Source organism: Siniperca chuatsi, linkage group LG4 (assembly GCF_020085105.1).
Source record: "Siniperca chuatsi isolate FFG_IHB_CAS linkage group LG4, ASM2008510v1, whole genome shotgun sequence".
Classification (NCBI taxonomy): Eukaryota; Metazoa; Chordata; class Actinopteri; order Centrarchiformes; family Sinipercidae; genus Siniperca; species Siniperca chuatsi.
Window position 1 is genome coordinate 15,309,014 of NC_058045.1, and position 17,020 is coordinate 15,326,033.

The following is a 17,020-nucleotide window of genomic DNA, read 5'->3' on the forward strand; positions in this document are numbered from 1 at the left end:
GGATTACGTTGCAGCCATTGCAAATTAATATTTGGTTTCTTATTTTTCTATGATACTAAACTGGCTATCTTTGAGTTTTGGACTGTTGGTTGGACATAACAAGATATCTAAAGACATTACCTTGGTCTATTGCAACTTGCGATGGACATTTTCGACTCTTCTTTAACATATTTACACCTTTTATTTTATAGACCAAATATTAATTGATTAATCAAGTACATAATAATACATAATAATAATACATACATGTGTGTACTGTGTATACACACTAACTGAATCTGGTGACAATTGTTTTAATATCTGTGATGCTGTTGCCCTGTAACTCATCTCATCTATATTTATGTTACCTGAATGTGTAACTATTTTATTTTGTTTGTTTTGTGTCTATGAGTATGTACGTGTGTGTGTGTGTGTGTGTGTGTGCGTGTGCATGTGTGTGTGTGTGTGTGTGTGAGAGAGAGAGAGAGAGAGAGAGAGAAAGAGAGGTCTGTGATAAGGGCCCTCTCCATCTTTGAAATGAATTAGCGTGTGGTGCCTTATTGAGTGAGGTGCAGTGTTTAAGTGAAACTGATGAGAGATGTGTGAGCAGCGGGGACTAGGCTATAAGTATGTGGCTGGGGTCACAGGTTAATCCCTATTGATTCACTCCACCGTCTGCATACAGCCACACAGGAAGACAAGGAAGGAGAGGCCTGCTTTACCAGCTATCACAGAGCACAAATGCAGGATAGAAATCACTGCTCACACACACATACACACACACTCTGTTACCTGATGCTAAGTAGGGTAAGGACAATTTTAAGTATCCTTTAATCTAAATTGATAGTTAAACACTCTCTACTTAGAAAGATTGCAGAGAATGGCCTCCTAAAGATCAATGAGAGATATGATCATTGTCTCATTGTCTTTATGATCATATGATCAGGAGCACTTGTCCTCATTTGAAACAAACCCACTTTGCATAAAAACATTCACCTCCTTATATTCTAACATGGGAAACACACATGAACATGCAGCTATATGTGTCAGTGTTGTGACAGATTTAAATTCTACCTTCAAACTGTGAAATCACAGTGACCCACAACAGACCAATAGACCAGTGTGTTTGATGAGAAACCCAAATAATTCCCAGATAAAGCTGCATTTATAAACAAGCTCTTCACAATCTCACCCCAGAGGAGGAAAGGTGAAATATTACATTAATATGAACAACTATTAATAATACCCCCCTTCTCTCCCCACCTCTTACCCCATCACTCCTTCTCTCTCCATCTCTATCTCGCTCCTTCTCTCTCTCTCTCTCTCTCATCTCTCTCTCTCTCTCCATCTCTATCTCGCTCCTTCTCTCTCTCTCTCTCTCTCTCTCTCTCTCTCTCTCTCTCTCTCTCTCTCTCTCCATCTCTCTCTCTCTCTAATCCTATCATGCGGGCAATAAGTGTATGCACCATGAGCACATTTAATTTCTGCGGTTGGTTTTCAGCGAGCCCAGAGGTGAGCCTTAATAAGGATCAATGGCACTTTATCTGGGACAGCACCCACTTCACAGCATGCAAATTACACAGCAACCCTTAAAAAAAGAAATGGATTTAATTAAAAAATGTAGAACCACGGGCTCTGGAAATTCAATTAAAGGATTTATGCAAAGGTTGGCTAGCTTTTTGTGTTGCAGTTCCTGCTTATATAATGAGCTTTTCATATTAAAAATCAATAGGTAATCTGGGCTAGGGGATCGGCTGCTTATGTACATTTTTGAAATCAATTTGAAAAATAGTCCATCAGCTCCATGTCACAACAAAGAGGGGAGGGAGTGGCGTGTGTGTGTGCGTGTTTGTGTGTGTCGAGTTGTGGGGGGCGGGGGTCAGTGGCAGGAAAGGAGTAGGAGTAGATGGGCGAGGAAGGGGTGATAGGTAATATCTTTCTCCTCTCAGAGGGTCACAGGAGAAAAGCTCTGGAGTTCTAAAGGTAAGAGAGATGGAGGTTGAAGGAGGCAATGTGGAAGAGTAGAGGGTAAGTGAGTAAGGATGTCTCTCTGGCCAGGTCAGTGTCTGGCTCTTTGGCCTGTTCTGATCCCTTCTATTACAGAGAAAGTCCCTTGGCAATGAGGGTCTAGCTGGCTCTGACCTGTGGCTCTGGGGTAATTTAGCCCAGCCCCAACTCAGACTCAGCCCAGACTCAGACAACCCAGGCTGGGGAGACATCCTAAGGGCCTCCCTGAGGCGTCTGGAACTGGAGGAGCAGAGAGGATGTGGTTGAGGCTTTAAGTAATGTTTCTTCACAGACAAAACCATCAAAGTCTGTCACAGAAAGACATCTTATAATGAGGTAAAGGCAAAACTAATGTGCTCTGTGCAAAAATGTATTTAAAAAAACAGCAACATTATTAAACAAGACAACACAATATTGCAACATTAAGCAGCTGCACAAAATTTAATTTTTAAAAATTTGATTGTTAAAAAATCACTTTATTCATCAACTTCTGCTTTCCACACGGATATTGTTCATGCCTCCTTCACACTCATGTTGTATAACTGTATGCAGGCAGGAGGGGTGAATGACTGACTGCATACAGTAGCAGACTGTCAGCATTTGATTGGTTCTTTATTGATCCAGACACGCTCTCCATCACATCATCTCATCCACAATAAACCATTTACACAGCTTCCCTGTGCAATGGACCACATAACCAGGCCTCAGGCCATCTCTGTTCACCCACTGTGTGTGTGTGTGTGTGTGTGTGTGTGTGTGTGTGTGTGTGTGTGTGTGTGTGTGTGTGTGTGTGTGTGTGTGTGTGTTCTTTAATGAAATGGTATCTCCGTGGACAATAATCCCAGTAACAGGATTGGGCAGGAACACACATGTCAATACAGCCCAATAGGATTGTATGCGCATGCTTTTATCCATCAGCACACCAGTGTTGGTTTCTCTCCCTATGACTCCCTCTCTCTGTTTCTCTCTCTCCCCCTCTGAGTCTCTCTCTCTCCCTCTCTGTCTCTCTCTTCCCCACTTTGTCTCTCTCTCCCCTTCAATGTCTCTCTCTCACCCCCTCTATGTCTCTCTCTCCCCTTTATGTCTCTCTCTCTCCCATACGTAGTGCAGCAGCACAGCAGGGAATGTCTGGCAGGAATATCACATTTATTATAACTAGTTCCTCACAAATGATCTAAAACACGACCTCTAAAGGATATCAGTGCATCATCAGACAGGTCCACTCTGAGTATGTGAACCTCATAGCAGTTAGCATAATGTGTAATATTCTGTCTACACCACTGAGGAGAAACCTATGCAGCGTCTCCAGTCAGGCTGGAGCTGACCCCCTCCTGTGTAGCTCCTAATCATCCAAGAGGACTCTATTACAAGGGCCTGGCAGCTCATCTAACCCCACAGAAGAGAAGGGGGGCTGGCGGGTAGATTGGGACCTCTGCTCCTCTTTCTTTGCACATGGTTGAACACCACACACAACACCGGAGCACACATACATACATACACACACACACACACACACACACACACACACACACAGACAGGTTGCCTGGGTGTGCAGCAGAGCCACTGCGTCTGTGTGCTACACCAGATAGCAGATAGAGCACCTGACCTTACGTCTGTCTGTAGGAGAGAAACTGATAAAGAACACTGAAGTAAAAGTGTCTGCTGTGCTCACTTACAGCACCAACCTCACTGTAAGTCTGTTATATGGTAATGCTGATGTCTTCGATGCAGGACCTGTCTCTGGGGTTAACCCCTGAGGTGCAGGAGGGAGCTCCTGGTCACAGTAGGCAACGCTTAGCAGAGGAGGCACTGGCGGTCCCACAACTCCTGACTGAACAACCGTTTCTCTAATACAGTCCTGACTGCTGGTGCCTGGTCAAAAGTTCAGCCTGTGCATATGTAAAAAGGTGGCCTGGTGCCCGAGGCAGGATCCTGGGTAAAATAATCACGCTAAAACGCTAAGAAGCATGGGACTAGGCGAGAGCGCTGATGAAACCCGACCCTGGGGGAACTAAGGTGTCTGATTGGACCAGCAGGGCCTCTTAGGCCTGTGCCCACAACACCTCCCTCCCCTCTTTCTACCCATTATAGTGGATGATGAGGTACTGGAGCCACTGCCCACACTGATCTCAATTCAGCTCAGCACTGTCTGTGCGTATAGTTAAGGTATAGATTAGATGAGTATAGGCTGAACACAGCTGCTCAGAGCCTGAGGGTACACTGATCTTGAGGGAGCAATCAGTCAGTCAACAAAATGTCACAGGGCCAGCGTTACAGCATGACAGGATGGTGACAACTTCACAAAGGTTAAAGCCCAACTAATAACTGCAAAAGCCACTGAAATTCATTCTGTGCTGTTTAAACGTGTGTCCAGCCTGAGTTTTGATTCAAAGTGTACAGTCTAATAACTTTTACAGCATGTACGTACATTGTCAAAGGCCCGAAATCCTATCCTGAAATATTATCCTAGATCAAATAAATCAATCAAAATCTGTGTCAATCAAATTTTGAGCATTAAACTGAACTGTGATAACCGCTGTTTTTTGCCTCTCTCGCTCCCTCCTTTAGTCTCACTCTCTAACACACATACAGATCCAGGCACATACACATAAAGTACACACCACTGTAGGCCAGATTATTCAACACTGATAATCACACCAAAGGACACAGGGAAAACTCCCACTCTAAACACGCTGAATTAAAGAAACAGGAGTTACAGGCCTGGTCGCACAATCTCTGATAAGTAGATCAAGGCATGGGGAGGGGAACATGATGTTAGTGAGAGATAGTTTGGCTGATTAAAATGTCATGGCTCTTTATAGATGCCTTTCTCAACTCAGCAAAATGGAATCAGCTCTGTACATCAATAGCAGAGTGGGCTGTGCTCCCTGCTAATAGAGAAGTTTCTTTCCCTTAAGTAGAATCCACAACACAAAGAATGCAAAATTGAGGAAGTCAAAATATATTTTGGCAATACGCGAGCAAAATACAGCAGCGAAAAGATAAAAGTGAAGGGTAAAAGTGAAGAGCTGATAAAAATAAGAGAGCATGAAGCACAATTAATGAGTGAGAAAAGCATGAACATGATTGGATGACCAAGTATGGAGCGAATGGCCTGACGTGACATTTCCTTGCCTTTACTATAACAATCAAATTAAAGATTTAGGACCACATGTAGCTCCAGGTGTTTCAGTAGTCGCCATACTGTGAATTCATGTGTGTGCTTGTCCATGAGTGTGTATCTCCTTGTGTAGCGCAACTGTATATCACTCCACCTGTGCTCCTATAAATCAAACCTGTGTTTTAAATGAGAGGCTGGTTATTTGCGCAAGAACACACACGGGGATTTTGTGATTGTTTTTTGGAGTCGACATTCTGCTTATGTTTGCATCCCAGAACAATCTCCATGGATCCCGCAAGCGTACGCAAGCAATTAAAGCGATACCATCTTCATATCCCTGCAACCAATAACTGAAATAATATCACTGTTTTATTAAGCCCTTAATGTGGGGGCAGAAGAAGTGAGGAGTGGGATTTTAAAGAGGATACACTTTCAGGGGCCTTATCAACCCCAGATTTAAATAAGAGCAAATGCTCAGCTTAAGGGTGTGCCTCTGTATCTGTGTGTCTGTGTGTGGCCTTTATCAGACATGAGTTTTAGCTAATCGCTGTGTCAGCACACCAGAATTTAATTACTAACTCTACCTTTGTCCTTTAATATTTACTAACATCTACACTATGTTTAATTAACCACGTGTAGGAAAGCCATAGCACCATTCTGGAGGAGAAACTGCGCTGCTAATTGCATATGTATGCTCAGATCCAAAATATTAACACCCTAACACACAAAGAACACAGATGTGTCATCCACTCTAGGGTACACTTCCAAATTATCTGATTAAAAAGCATGTTTAACAAATTTTGGTCCAGCTAAAATTGACACAGACCAGATTTGATGGCATTTGAAGAAGCAAGTGATGAAAAATATCGAGGAAAAATTTTACAGAAGGTAAAGACGGAGGGGGAAAAGAGTGTTTTGTGACAGAAATAGTCAAATTGAGGAAATGTTCAGCTTGGCATTTTGTGAAAGGTGCTGAGGAGCAGTTCCTCTCATCTCTCATCCTATGTCAGAAGGAAGAGAGACAAATGACGGCCTGAGGCCTTGTGTCTGTCAAACATGATGGATCAGAATGACGCTTCACTAAAACTCCAACACGCTGCCTTTCAACAGATCACATTTTCCCTTCAGTGCAAACACTAAATTGATAAAAGTGTGAAGAGTAGCTAATGGAAAGATGTAATAGTCAAACTAAAGCATATATTAGGAGGCTATGGAGCCTAAAGGGTAGAGGGCTGCTATCAATTGAAAAGTCTTACAGAGCAGAGGACACAGTATAGACTAAGATAAATCACTGTGTTGGATTTTATCGTTCATATCTAAAGTGTGTGAGGACGTTAACCTCAGGCACCTAACATCACCTTAAAGGCACACACGTGCTGTGAACACTCTGCAGTCATTTATTGTACACCCCATCGCAGACGCAGATGCATCCTTACACACTCACAGTTACCACTCTGAGCTGTACTGTAGAGGTTTTTGCCTTGAGAGGAAACTTTAGCAGTAAGTCATCTTATATATTATGATCTAACTGGATGCCATTTACAGCAAAAGTTACTGTAGATGTCCTGGAAGTAACCCCAATGCAAACATTGTATAAAAAAACTGTTGTATCGAATGAAAAATGCTTCATCAACTTGAAATGTTCATCCAAATTTGGCTTAAAATTCTTAAGGCTGCAACAATAGAGGTAACATTTTTGCAACATTTTTGCAAATTGCAACAGTATGCACACAGTCACAGTCTAATGAAGCCAACAGATATTACATAACCAAGTAACGGTTAGCAGTTATCCTGCCCTGCTGAGAGCGGCTTGAGCAAAACATACTGCTGCAATCAGATGATGCAACTACAGTTGATGAAGTTGATCATCAATCTTTGTCTAACATCTTGTACAAGCAAAACTTATGAACTAGCCTACGTTATACTCAAACATGGAGTTCATTTTGGACAGTGTGTATCTGGCACAGAAGTCCAAGAACAAAACGCAACACAGATTCAGATCAGGCAGACTGTTCCTCCCAATCACCCCTCTTCAGAGGTTTCTCCATCATTGCCCAGGTGAGCATTAAAGTATATCCACAACACGACTATAGATATAACCAGGTCCTCCCAGTGACCGCAACCACATACTACAAGAAAGTTGGATTTTCGAAAGTACTGTTCAGTGCGTAGGCATAAAAAGCAGTCATAGTCTTCCTCTCTGCAAAACACAGATGAATAGAGGCCACACTCTCAAATCAGAGGAAAACTCCAAACCAATGCAGCTCAGCTGGGGGCTTGTGAGTATTCCCACACTTGACCAGCTCCTGTCTCCCTGGGTAACTCCGTAGAAGGAGAAGGTACAGCCTGTATGCAGTAGTTTGGTTCCAGAGCCATTGCTGTGTGCAGAGGTGAGCCCAACTACACATACTTGTTACAGCTGTGTCACTTTCGGCTCCTTCCCCACCAGAGAGTAACATTCCAAGTCCCAAGCCCCTTACCTGGGACTAGTTTGCCAAGGGAGATCCTACCTGGAGCTGTTGACCCAAAAACACAGCTACCAGGATCACAGGGGCGCATTAACTAACCACTATCACAGTCATGTCAATTCTCTGAGGGGATCTGGTTTTATTGTTGCTTCAAAATTAAACTTGTAAACAGAAGAAAACCACAGGTCCCTCTGGCAGAGCCCATGGCCTCCTCTCTTTGTATCTCTCAAAGACAGCCTGAGAGGACCTGATGTCTTTACTGTATCTCTGCTCCCAGACAGGTCTTTGAAAAAACAAGGTTGAGTCAGCCTGCTAATATGACTCAGAACTTAAGATAATGCATCGGAAAATATCTGGTAATAGATTCTCCTGATGGGAATGGGGTATATGATGAAAACATATTTGACAGAGAGCTTATTATCTTAGTACTCTAGAGTACATGACTGCATAGGAGTAGAAACTTGAGTTTGTGCAGTGCATTTACTGTAACCTAATAGTCACAGTATACAGGATCTGGAATATCGCCTACCCTTGTGAGAGGATAAGGGAACCGCCTCTCAGAGTTAAATAAACAGTGACAGGAGGAAGAGGAAAACAAACCACAGAATATCTCTCTATCTGTGAAAACCAGACTCTCTCCCTGAGCCCTCAGCACTCAGCAGATAAACCTCTCTCCATCCTTTTCCTCTCCTCTCTCCCAGGAACGCGCCAAGACAAATATATAGGCTGAGTAAGGGACACATCAGAGTCACAACTAGAAAAAGGAAGATAATAATATAGTGTGGTGAATTCACTGACTTTCTTCCCATGCAGAAAAATACAACTAGCTACAGAGCTACTCTGGTGGAATGAAAAGTTACCAAATGTTAACCAATCTATTCCAGTGGTTACCAACATCTATAGGTAATAAAAAGTGTTTCTGGTGGCCATCGGTCAGGTTGTGCAACAGTTTGTGAGGGAACAAGGTTTTATAACACTTTTTCAAACATGTTTTCTCCCTTACCATAGACTTGGTGAAAGGTCTGACCAGTGTGAAGAGAAAGGTCATCAGCCACCAGCTCCGGTGAATGGAGGTGTACATCATGTTCCCAGGGTGCACTGCGTTGGAGGTGACACCGTGAGGTGAGAGGCGGCGGTGGAGCTCATTGCTGAAGAGGATGTTGCAGAGTTTGGCACGATTGTAAGCCAGCATGGACCAGTACTCCTTCTTTGGCGGGGACAGCAGGGATAAGTCCACCTTGCCACAGGAGTCTAACAGATCTGTGAACCTGAAACATAGTCCAGATCAAGAGTAGTTAGAGTGTGTGTGTGTGTGTGTGTGTGTGTGTGTGTGTGTGTGTGTGTGTGTGTGTGTGTGTGTGTGTGTGTGTGTGTGTGTGTGTCTGGCTGCCTTTCTTCTGGTGGATGTGTGGTGCTTGCTGCATACAAATCAAAGACGTGACATGATGTTCTTTAATTGCCTGCGACAGAGCTGTTAAACTCCAGATGTTTGACAAGGCCCCTTAAACATTACACTACTCGTTGTGTTATGCAGTCGCACAATAACATCACAATACACAGGCACAAAACCTACACTCCCTGTATGTCGTGTGTGTGTGTGTGTGTGTGTGTGTCGTGTGTGTGTGTGTGTGTGTGTGTGTGTGTGTGTGCGTGTGTGTGAGAGAGACAGACACATAGACTCCAAACCGGTGGAACACATCCTACATATTAATCCAGTCATTAGAAAACAACCAATCAAAATGTCACCTGGTTTCCTTGTTGTGATTTTACAAGCTCGCTGCCTCTTGTTTACTGTCGCCTTCCGCAACATCCTTGCTTGGCTAAATTACAACATCTGCAGGCTTTTCATTCCATGTGCTGCAACTTCATAACTACTTAAGCAAGTAGAGGTTGATAAATCAATTGCCTGAGCACCAAATATAGTTGTTATATATAGTCAAATGTGTGTGTTTACTTACAGTGATATTGCAATCAATGAACTACCCTGCCAGATGATTCACATAAACTTGCATAATAAAATATAGAGATTTTGGTTAGCAAAAATATCTTGTCTGTACATAAAAGTACGGAGCCAGAGCTGCAGCTCAGATCTATCAGAGGAATTTTCATTAAGGATATTATCTCCCCTTGTTTGACCGAATCTGATGCAGTACTAGGGCAAAGTAAACCTGTATTGGGCCAATTCCACAGTAAGCCCCTGTGGTGGAAACTGATAAAGTGTCCAGCCATTACCCATGTGTCCATCTCTCCCACCCCTGTCCCTTATAGGTCAGTGCTTTACCAGCAGACAAGGAGCTTAGGAATACAATATGCTGCCAGGTCAGGGGTCACACACTGCGTGTGAGGGGAGACTAAGTGAATAAACAGGAAATCAGCGGAAACAGAAAATAACGCAAACAAAAAAGGGAGCGACTTCAATAGATGTAATATAGGTCTGGAATGAGGTGGACAGAATGGAAGATGTAATATGAGATATTGTCTATTTCCGCTCCTTCTTCCCCTCCTTCTAGTCGGTGTCAGTGTGTAACTGACTCTCTCTGGTCCTGACTAAGCCCTCTTTGAAGGGGTTAAAGCCACTGCTGCTTGTAGAGGAGAGAAGGAAAGCTGAATGTATGTGTTGGGGAGGCAGGAAAGGAGAGAGGGAGCTGTAGGGCAAAGAATGAAGAGAATACCTGACCATTCCTGGCCTCGTGATGTGTATAAATTATACACTTTTAGCCTATTCCAATATGTATAAATCATACACATTTTGCCAGTTTGTACACCACCAAAACTTGTATGAACTCACTGTTCTCACTGTCAATACTCCCTTCATGACATGCTTTCTTTCAATAAGCTTTTCCTACTCTCTCTTCCTCTTACTTTTCCTACAGCATGTAATGGCTGCGTGACCCCAAGTGAATATGAGTGTCAAATCATCCCCTTCGCTGCTCCGGTCCTCTCATGTATGGCAGTCTGTATAACATAACTCATATGAGGGCCCCTGTAATAGTGCTGCTGTTTGATCTGCCAGAATAACTCTGTGCATGTTCTCCTTGTCTCAGGTCACTCTGCCGAGCTCCAATCAATCACTCTGCTTGGCCGTCTGACTGACTGTAGCCAGGATCAATGTTGCACACACACACACACACACACACACACACACACACACACACACACACACACACACACACACACACACTCACACTCACACTCACACTCACTGTCTGACTCTGAGACACATGGCTCAGGGCTTGGGCTCACAGATCATTGCAAGACATCATGCTTGTCTACTGTATGACAGGAAAAACAGAAGCCTACGGAGTGGAGTTGCTTAACAAAAAAGAAAGACTTGGAAAACAATAGATGGCAGAAGGAGGGAAAAGAAGGGAGAAAGGGCTGAGTCAGGGGGTCAGACAGAAAGGAGCAGACACTTGATCAAAGTAAATTTTAGCTGAGAAGTCCATCCATCATGTTGATGATACGTTTAATTCATAGTGACAGCGTGTAGAGGGAAATGAGTTTTCAGTGAGTGAGGCTGTCATGTTTGACAATATGCATTAAGTCTGATCTATCAGTTTGTAGTGAAAACTAGCCAATGTAGCGGCATTAACTGCATGACCGGAGTTGAAGAGTTGTTGGACTACACCGGGTAGTTTTGGGATATCACTGCTTAAACTCAGCAGTGTGACTTTAATATGGCTTAACTGTGAATGTTGGGAATACAGGGCAAACAATAGTGTGGTGCTCGCGCTTAAGAAGAGCCCTGCATTCTGCCAGGGGGGTTGATTTCCATTATGGCAACCTCTGTGGAACACTTGTCCACAGCGTTGGAAGGTACATTAGAACAAGGTGGATGTCATCAAATGTTAACCTGTTATCACAACGTCCTTTCACTGTCAAGTAAAGCAGTAATAATAGGACAGTACACTTTCTAGAAAAATGAAGATGTGAGAAGAGTGTGGTACTATAGCTTAACTGTAAAAAAAAAAGCACTGTGTTCACTGTGTTGATGGACCAGACTAGTTGAATAGAGGGTAAACTAGGTTAAGTGATTTCTATCTTTAAGAATTTAAAAATAAAATCACTAACATTTGGGGTTGTGTGTAGTCAAGTAAAGTAATCAAAGCAATTGCATTTATGTTGGCAATAATCACAAATTACAGATTTGCCTCGAAGGCAGCAGTGTGTTATTGTTCTAGACTCCTTTGAGGGTGTCTTGAAGAGTCATTTTATCCTCCTCAGTTCATGCCTGTCTATTGTTTCCAGTGGCAGCTTATCTCAAATATAGGGAAATCACTTTTTGTAAGTGGTGAGGGTTTAATACAGTGTATGAAACAGCATAGCCTAGACATTTTTTCTTAACAAATGTTTTGTCAACCACATATCATTATCACTAGAAATCAGTATATCTCCAAACCCAGAGACATAAGAAAGGCACACAAGATAATCTACTATGAGGGGAAAAATAAGATGTATTCAAAACTGAATTAAAGGTAATTTAAGGTAACCACATACAATGTGTCACAAAGATCAGGTAATTACACCTTGGAATTTGTCTGGCATTATCATGTTTTTCATACATGTTGCATAAAACAAGTCCTGCTTGAGTTTAAGGAACCCTTTACTTTAGTAGCACTATGGAGCAGCATCTTTAAGTTTACTAAATGTATAGATGTACAAAATTGGCCAGAAATATATTTTTCTTTGCACATTCTTATTACGAATTAGGATGATAGCATTCTATCTCAAATAATGCACAGGTGCTTATTATTTATTGAAACAGCCAAAAAAACTTTCAATTTTAAATCCTATAAGCATTTTAATAGTCTTCTCTTGAGACCATTTGGATGCACTAACAACAATCGAGTTAACTTTAGAAAAAAAATCCACTTTTTTACATGCCTAGTTTATTGTCTTTACCTGTGGGACTCAGAGGATACCACCACAACACGGGCGGGGGCCGAGCGACGCAGCACATCCTGTAGGCACTGGACTAGCAGGAAGTGACCTAGATGGCAGATCTGGAAGGTGGACTCCAGGCCATCCTCTGTCAAGCTCCAGGGCTGAGTGCACACTGCTGCATTACACACCAGAATGTGCAGGGGCCTGTGGGGGGAGGAAGGCAGAAAATAAAACATGTTTGATTGTTTATTGATTATAAGTGAAAACAAAGAAGACAAAGCTGCATAAAAAGTGGATTTTCATACCATATTAGGCTGAAGCAGAGGTAAGGAGAGACAGGGAGCACAAATTAAAAAAAGAGGATGGAATAGTGAGAAGCGAAGGCAGAGGAAGGAAACAGGGTGTCTTATTCCAGAGAGTGGTAGACGTTAGAGGTCTACAGAGACAGAGCATCAGTAATGCCGATATGATCCAGAGGTTTCCAGTGCAACTCCCCATGGCTCAACAGGTACTGTAGATACCGAATACAGCTGGCAGGAATCCAAGAGCAACAACACATTGAAAAGCAATCTAAAACATTTCAACACACAAAGGGTGGTGGAAGTAATGGGTGTTGATACAGGCTCTGTGTAACTACTCTGAGAAACCAAACCCACCAACACAGCGACTCGGAAAAGCTGAGCGGAAGAGTGCAGATCAAAGGAAATACACACACAAGTCATGATAAAAAACAACTGACTTTATTCAGGGGCCATTAACAAAAAAAAAAGCATAAGCTTTAGCACACACAGACACGCAACACATTTCCATTCTTGCAGACTTGGTGTGGCCGAGTGTGTAACACTCCCTGCTCGCGTGCCAGTGAATGTAGATTACTGGATTGGTCAGGGTAGCGAGAGATCCTTGTCGGTGACAGTGTCGCTCCAGCGAGCTCGAAACCACAGTAACACAGCCGAACAATCCAAACACACCCCACCAATTTTTAATTTCTTCCATTAGAATTAATTATGAGGCCGAAGGCAATTTGTGTACCCTGTGTTTAAGACTGCCTACTGGATTAATTAAAAACTGGATGCTGGAAAATTAATGTGTGAATTGTTATGCCTTGCAATAATGAGCCATCCCATGCTATTACATAGGAGTGTACTGTACGATCACCTTCAGGCCTCCGAACACACAAGGTTCATTAAAGAGCACAATCCTAGTCGCCAAGTCAACTGAATGCCGACCTCAGCACATTATCAACAGAGCACAGACTAGCAGCGAGATATTCACATTTTCACCCAAAATAAAAAAAATATGTAAGGAAGTCTAACTTAATGGCTTGGTAGAAAAAAAACATTGGTAAATAAATGACCTTTGTGACCTGCACTTCAACCTGATAAAACAAGACAGAAGAGTAAAACACCACAATTGCTGTGATGTCAAGTTCTGCTCTGAAATTGCTCACAGCTTAAACGCAGACAAAACACGTTGGTTGTTTTTGGCCCAGTGTTCCCCTGTCTAATAGAGTGTGAAGTACAGTAACATTGTGCTATAAAAGGCAAAACTCTTGTGTCTGTTACCAATGTACTGGCTAGGGGCTGCACAATAACACCACAGGCATGAACTCTTGACCTAACTTTTCAACCTTTCACTGTAGCTGTTGTTTTAAGCTAATCCTTGTGTCAGTTCCACCTCTTAAGATTTTAATTTGGTTTATGTCCTTTTTTGTGACCCCACAATGTAAAGACTGAAGACAAAACTGTGTCACTCAAAGTATATCACACATTTGTGATCAAAAATTCCAATAAACAACTTTTCTCTGGCCAGTAGAGCGATTTCCCACACGCAGCTCAGATGGGCCTCTGGTGAGTCTGCTTGTAATGTAAAAGGCCTGTTAATTCAACTGCCCACCAGTTAGTCCCTCTCTCATAAGCGCAGGTCTAATGAATGTCTTTAATAGGCCTATTGCAGTGTACCACAGTCCCTCTTTCCACATTAAGACCTCACACAACACTGTGTGCACTGTGCAATCTCAGCGCTGGTCAAACGAGGGTGTTAACTACCAAACAGGGAGACATCAGTTTATATATTTACTTTAAATAACCCCCCTGGGTATGACCCCTGACCTCTATGATAATGGGGGCCAGCAGGAAGAGATTGCCTGTGTGAGCTGCGCTCAGACTACTGGTCATTAACACTGCACTTATTGGCAACAGGGAAACTGGTACAGGTAATACACATATAGATATGCACTCATCCTGATCCATATTCAAACTCACACACCAGGACTGCATCTACCTGTAAAGTGTGCAAAGACACGCAACAAAATGACAGTGTTACGGTCACCATAATGCAAAGGAATGGAAGAATGGTAGACTAATGTTATCAGGCTTGCATGTGTTTATACATACTATACTATTACACATAATATACTTGAAATTAGAACAGCATAAATGCAGTTTTAAAAAAATCACAGGTGAAAACAAATTGCATGTGTTAATTACAGACCGTTCAGGAGAAATTGTATTAGGGGCATTCTGTCAGTGCTGTCCTCCATCAATTATATCCCAATGAAATTGCACTGCATTCAACAATATCAATATCCAGGTAATTTCATTTCAAAGGACAGGCAATTAAAGCAGAATCGGGGTCAATGGAACACAAAGCAGCGTGAAAGCCACTGACTAAAGCACTTAAAAGCAAGGGAGTGAGAAACGAGAGAAGGAAAAGAAAAAGACTCTGATTACATTTCACCTGTCAATGACACGCTGCAGGAGCATTATTGTGCGCGTGTGTAAGAATGTGTGTGTCTGTTTGTCTCTGTGTGTTTATAAAACTGTGTGTGTGCGTCCATGCATGTATGTACATATACATGCTTGTTGTGTGTGCGAGCTCCTGTGTGTGTTATGCCTGAAGACATACGTGCAGTAATAGAGTGGTGGCAGAGTCAGACAGCTGCCCAGTGCCATTCACAGCTCAGAGCTCCCAGCCTCCACTCTGCTCTGTTCGCCTTCTGATGAGAATTAATGTACTCTGACGTCCCGTGGGACTCCCCCCCCCCCAACAGCACAGCTAATGAAGAAATACAACCTTGCCAAAATACTGAGGTAGAGAGAGAGAGCGACACAGACAGAGAAAGACTGAGAGACAACATGAGAGAGGGAGGAAGAGAGAGAAACAACAAGATAAACAAATTGCAAAAAGGGATATGCAAAAAACTAAACCAGGAAAGGAATTCTGGGGACAGTAGGGTTAAAGGGAGGTCAATATACTTCAGTGTAGATGGGAGGGATACATGTAAGAGATGGGAGGGAACTATAGGACACAGTGTGAGGGAAGCCACCGTGAGGTTTGGCTGTGACCCAAGACACGTGTCCTGGATGGCCATACCCTGCCCCAGGGCTGCTACGGGCAATGACTGCCCTGCCTCTCCCCAAGGGGCTCCCCTGACACCAACACCAGCACCCACACACATACACAAACAGACACACACACACTCCCCTGCCTAGAGACCTGAGGGTGGATTAGCAGCATGGATGACAGAATACATGACCCCAAAATAGCAACTGTGCGACCGGCCACGAGACGCAAGACACATGCTGTAAAAGCTGACCACCACAAAATAAGTGTCTGTTCGGCCAATGTCAAGCAAATCGACACAAATACACATACTTACTCCTGGGGGCCTCGTCCATATGGTGTCCATCAGTAACAGTTTGGATGTCCTTTAAGTATGGTGTATGCCGGAAGTAATAGTGATGAATACAGTGATAGGCCTGAATGAGAGACCCAGTTTAGTCCTCATTGCTCTTTACTTATTTGTTTCTTTATTCTTGTGTTTCCTTTTCATTAGAATGAAAAAAGTTTGAGCAGTTGAAGTGGGACTGATAGCTACCAACTGAGAGACTGTGTCACGATTTGTTAGTTGGGTGTGCTGCTAAACATTTCATTCACAAACCATTTTAAGACCAGCTCTGCCATGCCCTCTGCTCTGTCCCTTCACAATGAAGACTCCCCTGTCTTTTAATGGTCTTTTAGATCCAAACTGATCCAAAAGGTTATTTTCAACCTGTGAGCTTCAATTCAAAACAGCTAACTAGGATTTTTGAAGAACCAGGTTAACCCTGCTTTCAGTCCGAACACACAAGTGCAACATTGCATAGAGCAATATTCAATCTTCAGAGCATCATGGCGACGCGCAATGCTTTGATTTTCTGCAGGGTCTTGCAGCCAAAGGTCAATTAAAATGAACTTTGACCCGCAGATACAGCACTGAAAGGAGATGAAAGTTACAATGGTGTCTAAGAGAATGTAGGAGATGTACATTTCTAAATGTTTTTAGTCTACTCTCTTATCCCACCAAAAAGTCGGTAAATAATGTGAAGAATGGCAGAAAATATCTGAGAGAATAGGAAATCCAGCATAGAAAATTTATATTTTCGTTTATACTCACAGTTTCTTGGCCTTGAAAGACTCAGCAAACTCCCTGACACTGCAGAGAGAAGCCAGGTTGCACATCATGGCTTCTACTCTTGCTTTGTGCTGTAGAGACAGGAAACACAAAAGTATGATTGTA

General features: G+C 42.8%; 1 protein-coding gene across 3 annotated transcripts in view; it reads right to left on the minus strand.

Annotated features, from left to right (window-relative positions):
• Positions 1 to 17,020, minus strand: part of wwox (WW domain containing oxidoreductase) — a 128,586-nt gene that overhangs the window by 76,524 nt on the left and 35,042 nt on the right. For all 3 annotated transcript variants that reach the window (XM_044192919.1, XM_044192920.1, XM_044192922.1), the window contains exons 6-8: positions 16,898 to 16,986; positions 12,478 to 12,663; positions 8,579 to 8,843 (exon numbers count right to left, since the gene is read on the minus strand). In XM_044192919.1, coding sequence (XP_044048854.1) covers positions 8,579 to 8,843; positions 12,478 to 12,663; positions 16,898 to 16,986 — 540 coding nt within the window. The remainder of the gene's footprint in view (positions 1 to 8,578; positions 8,844 to 12,477; positions 12,664 to 16,897; positions 16,987 to 17,020) is intronic.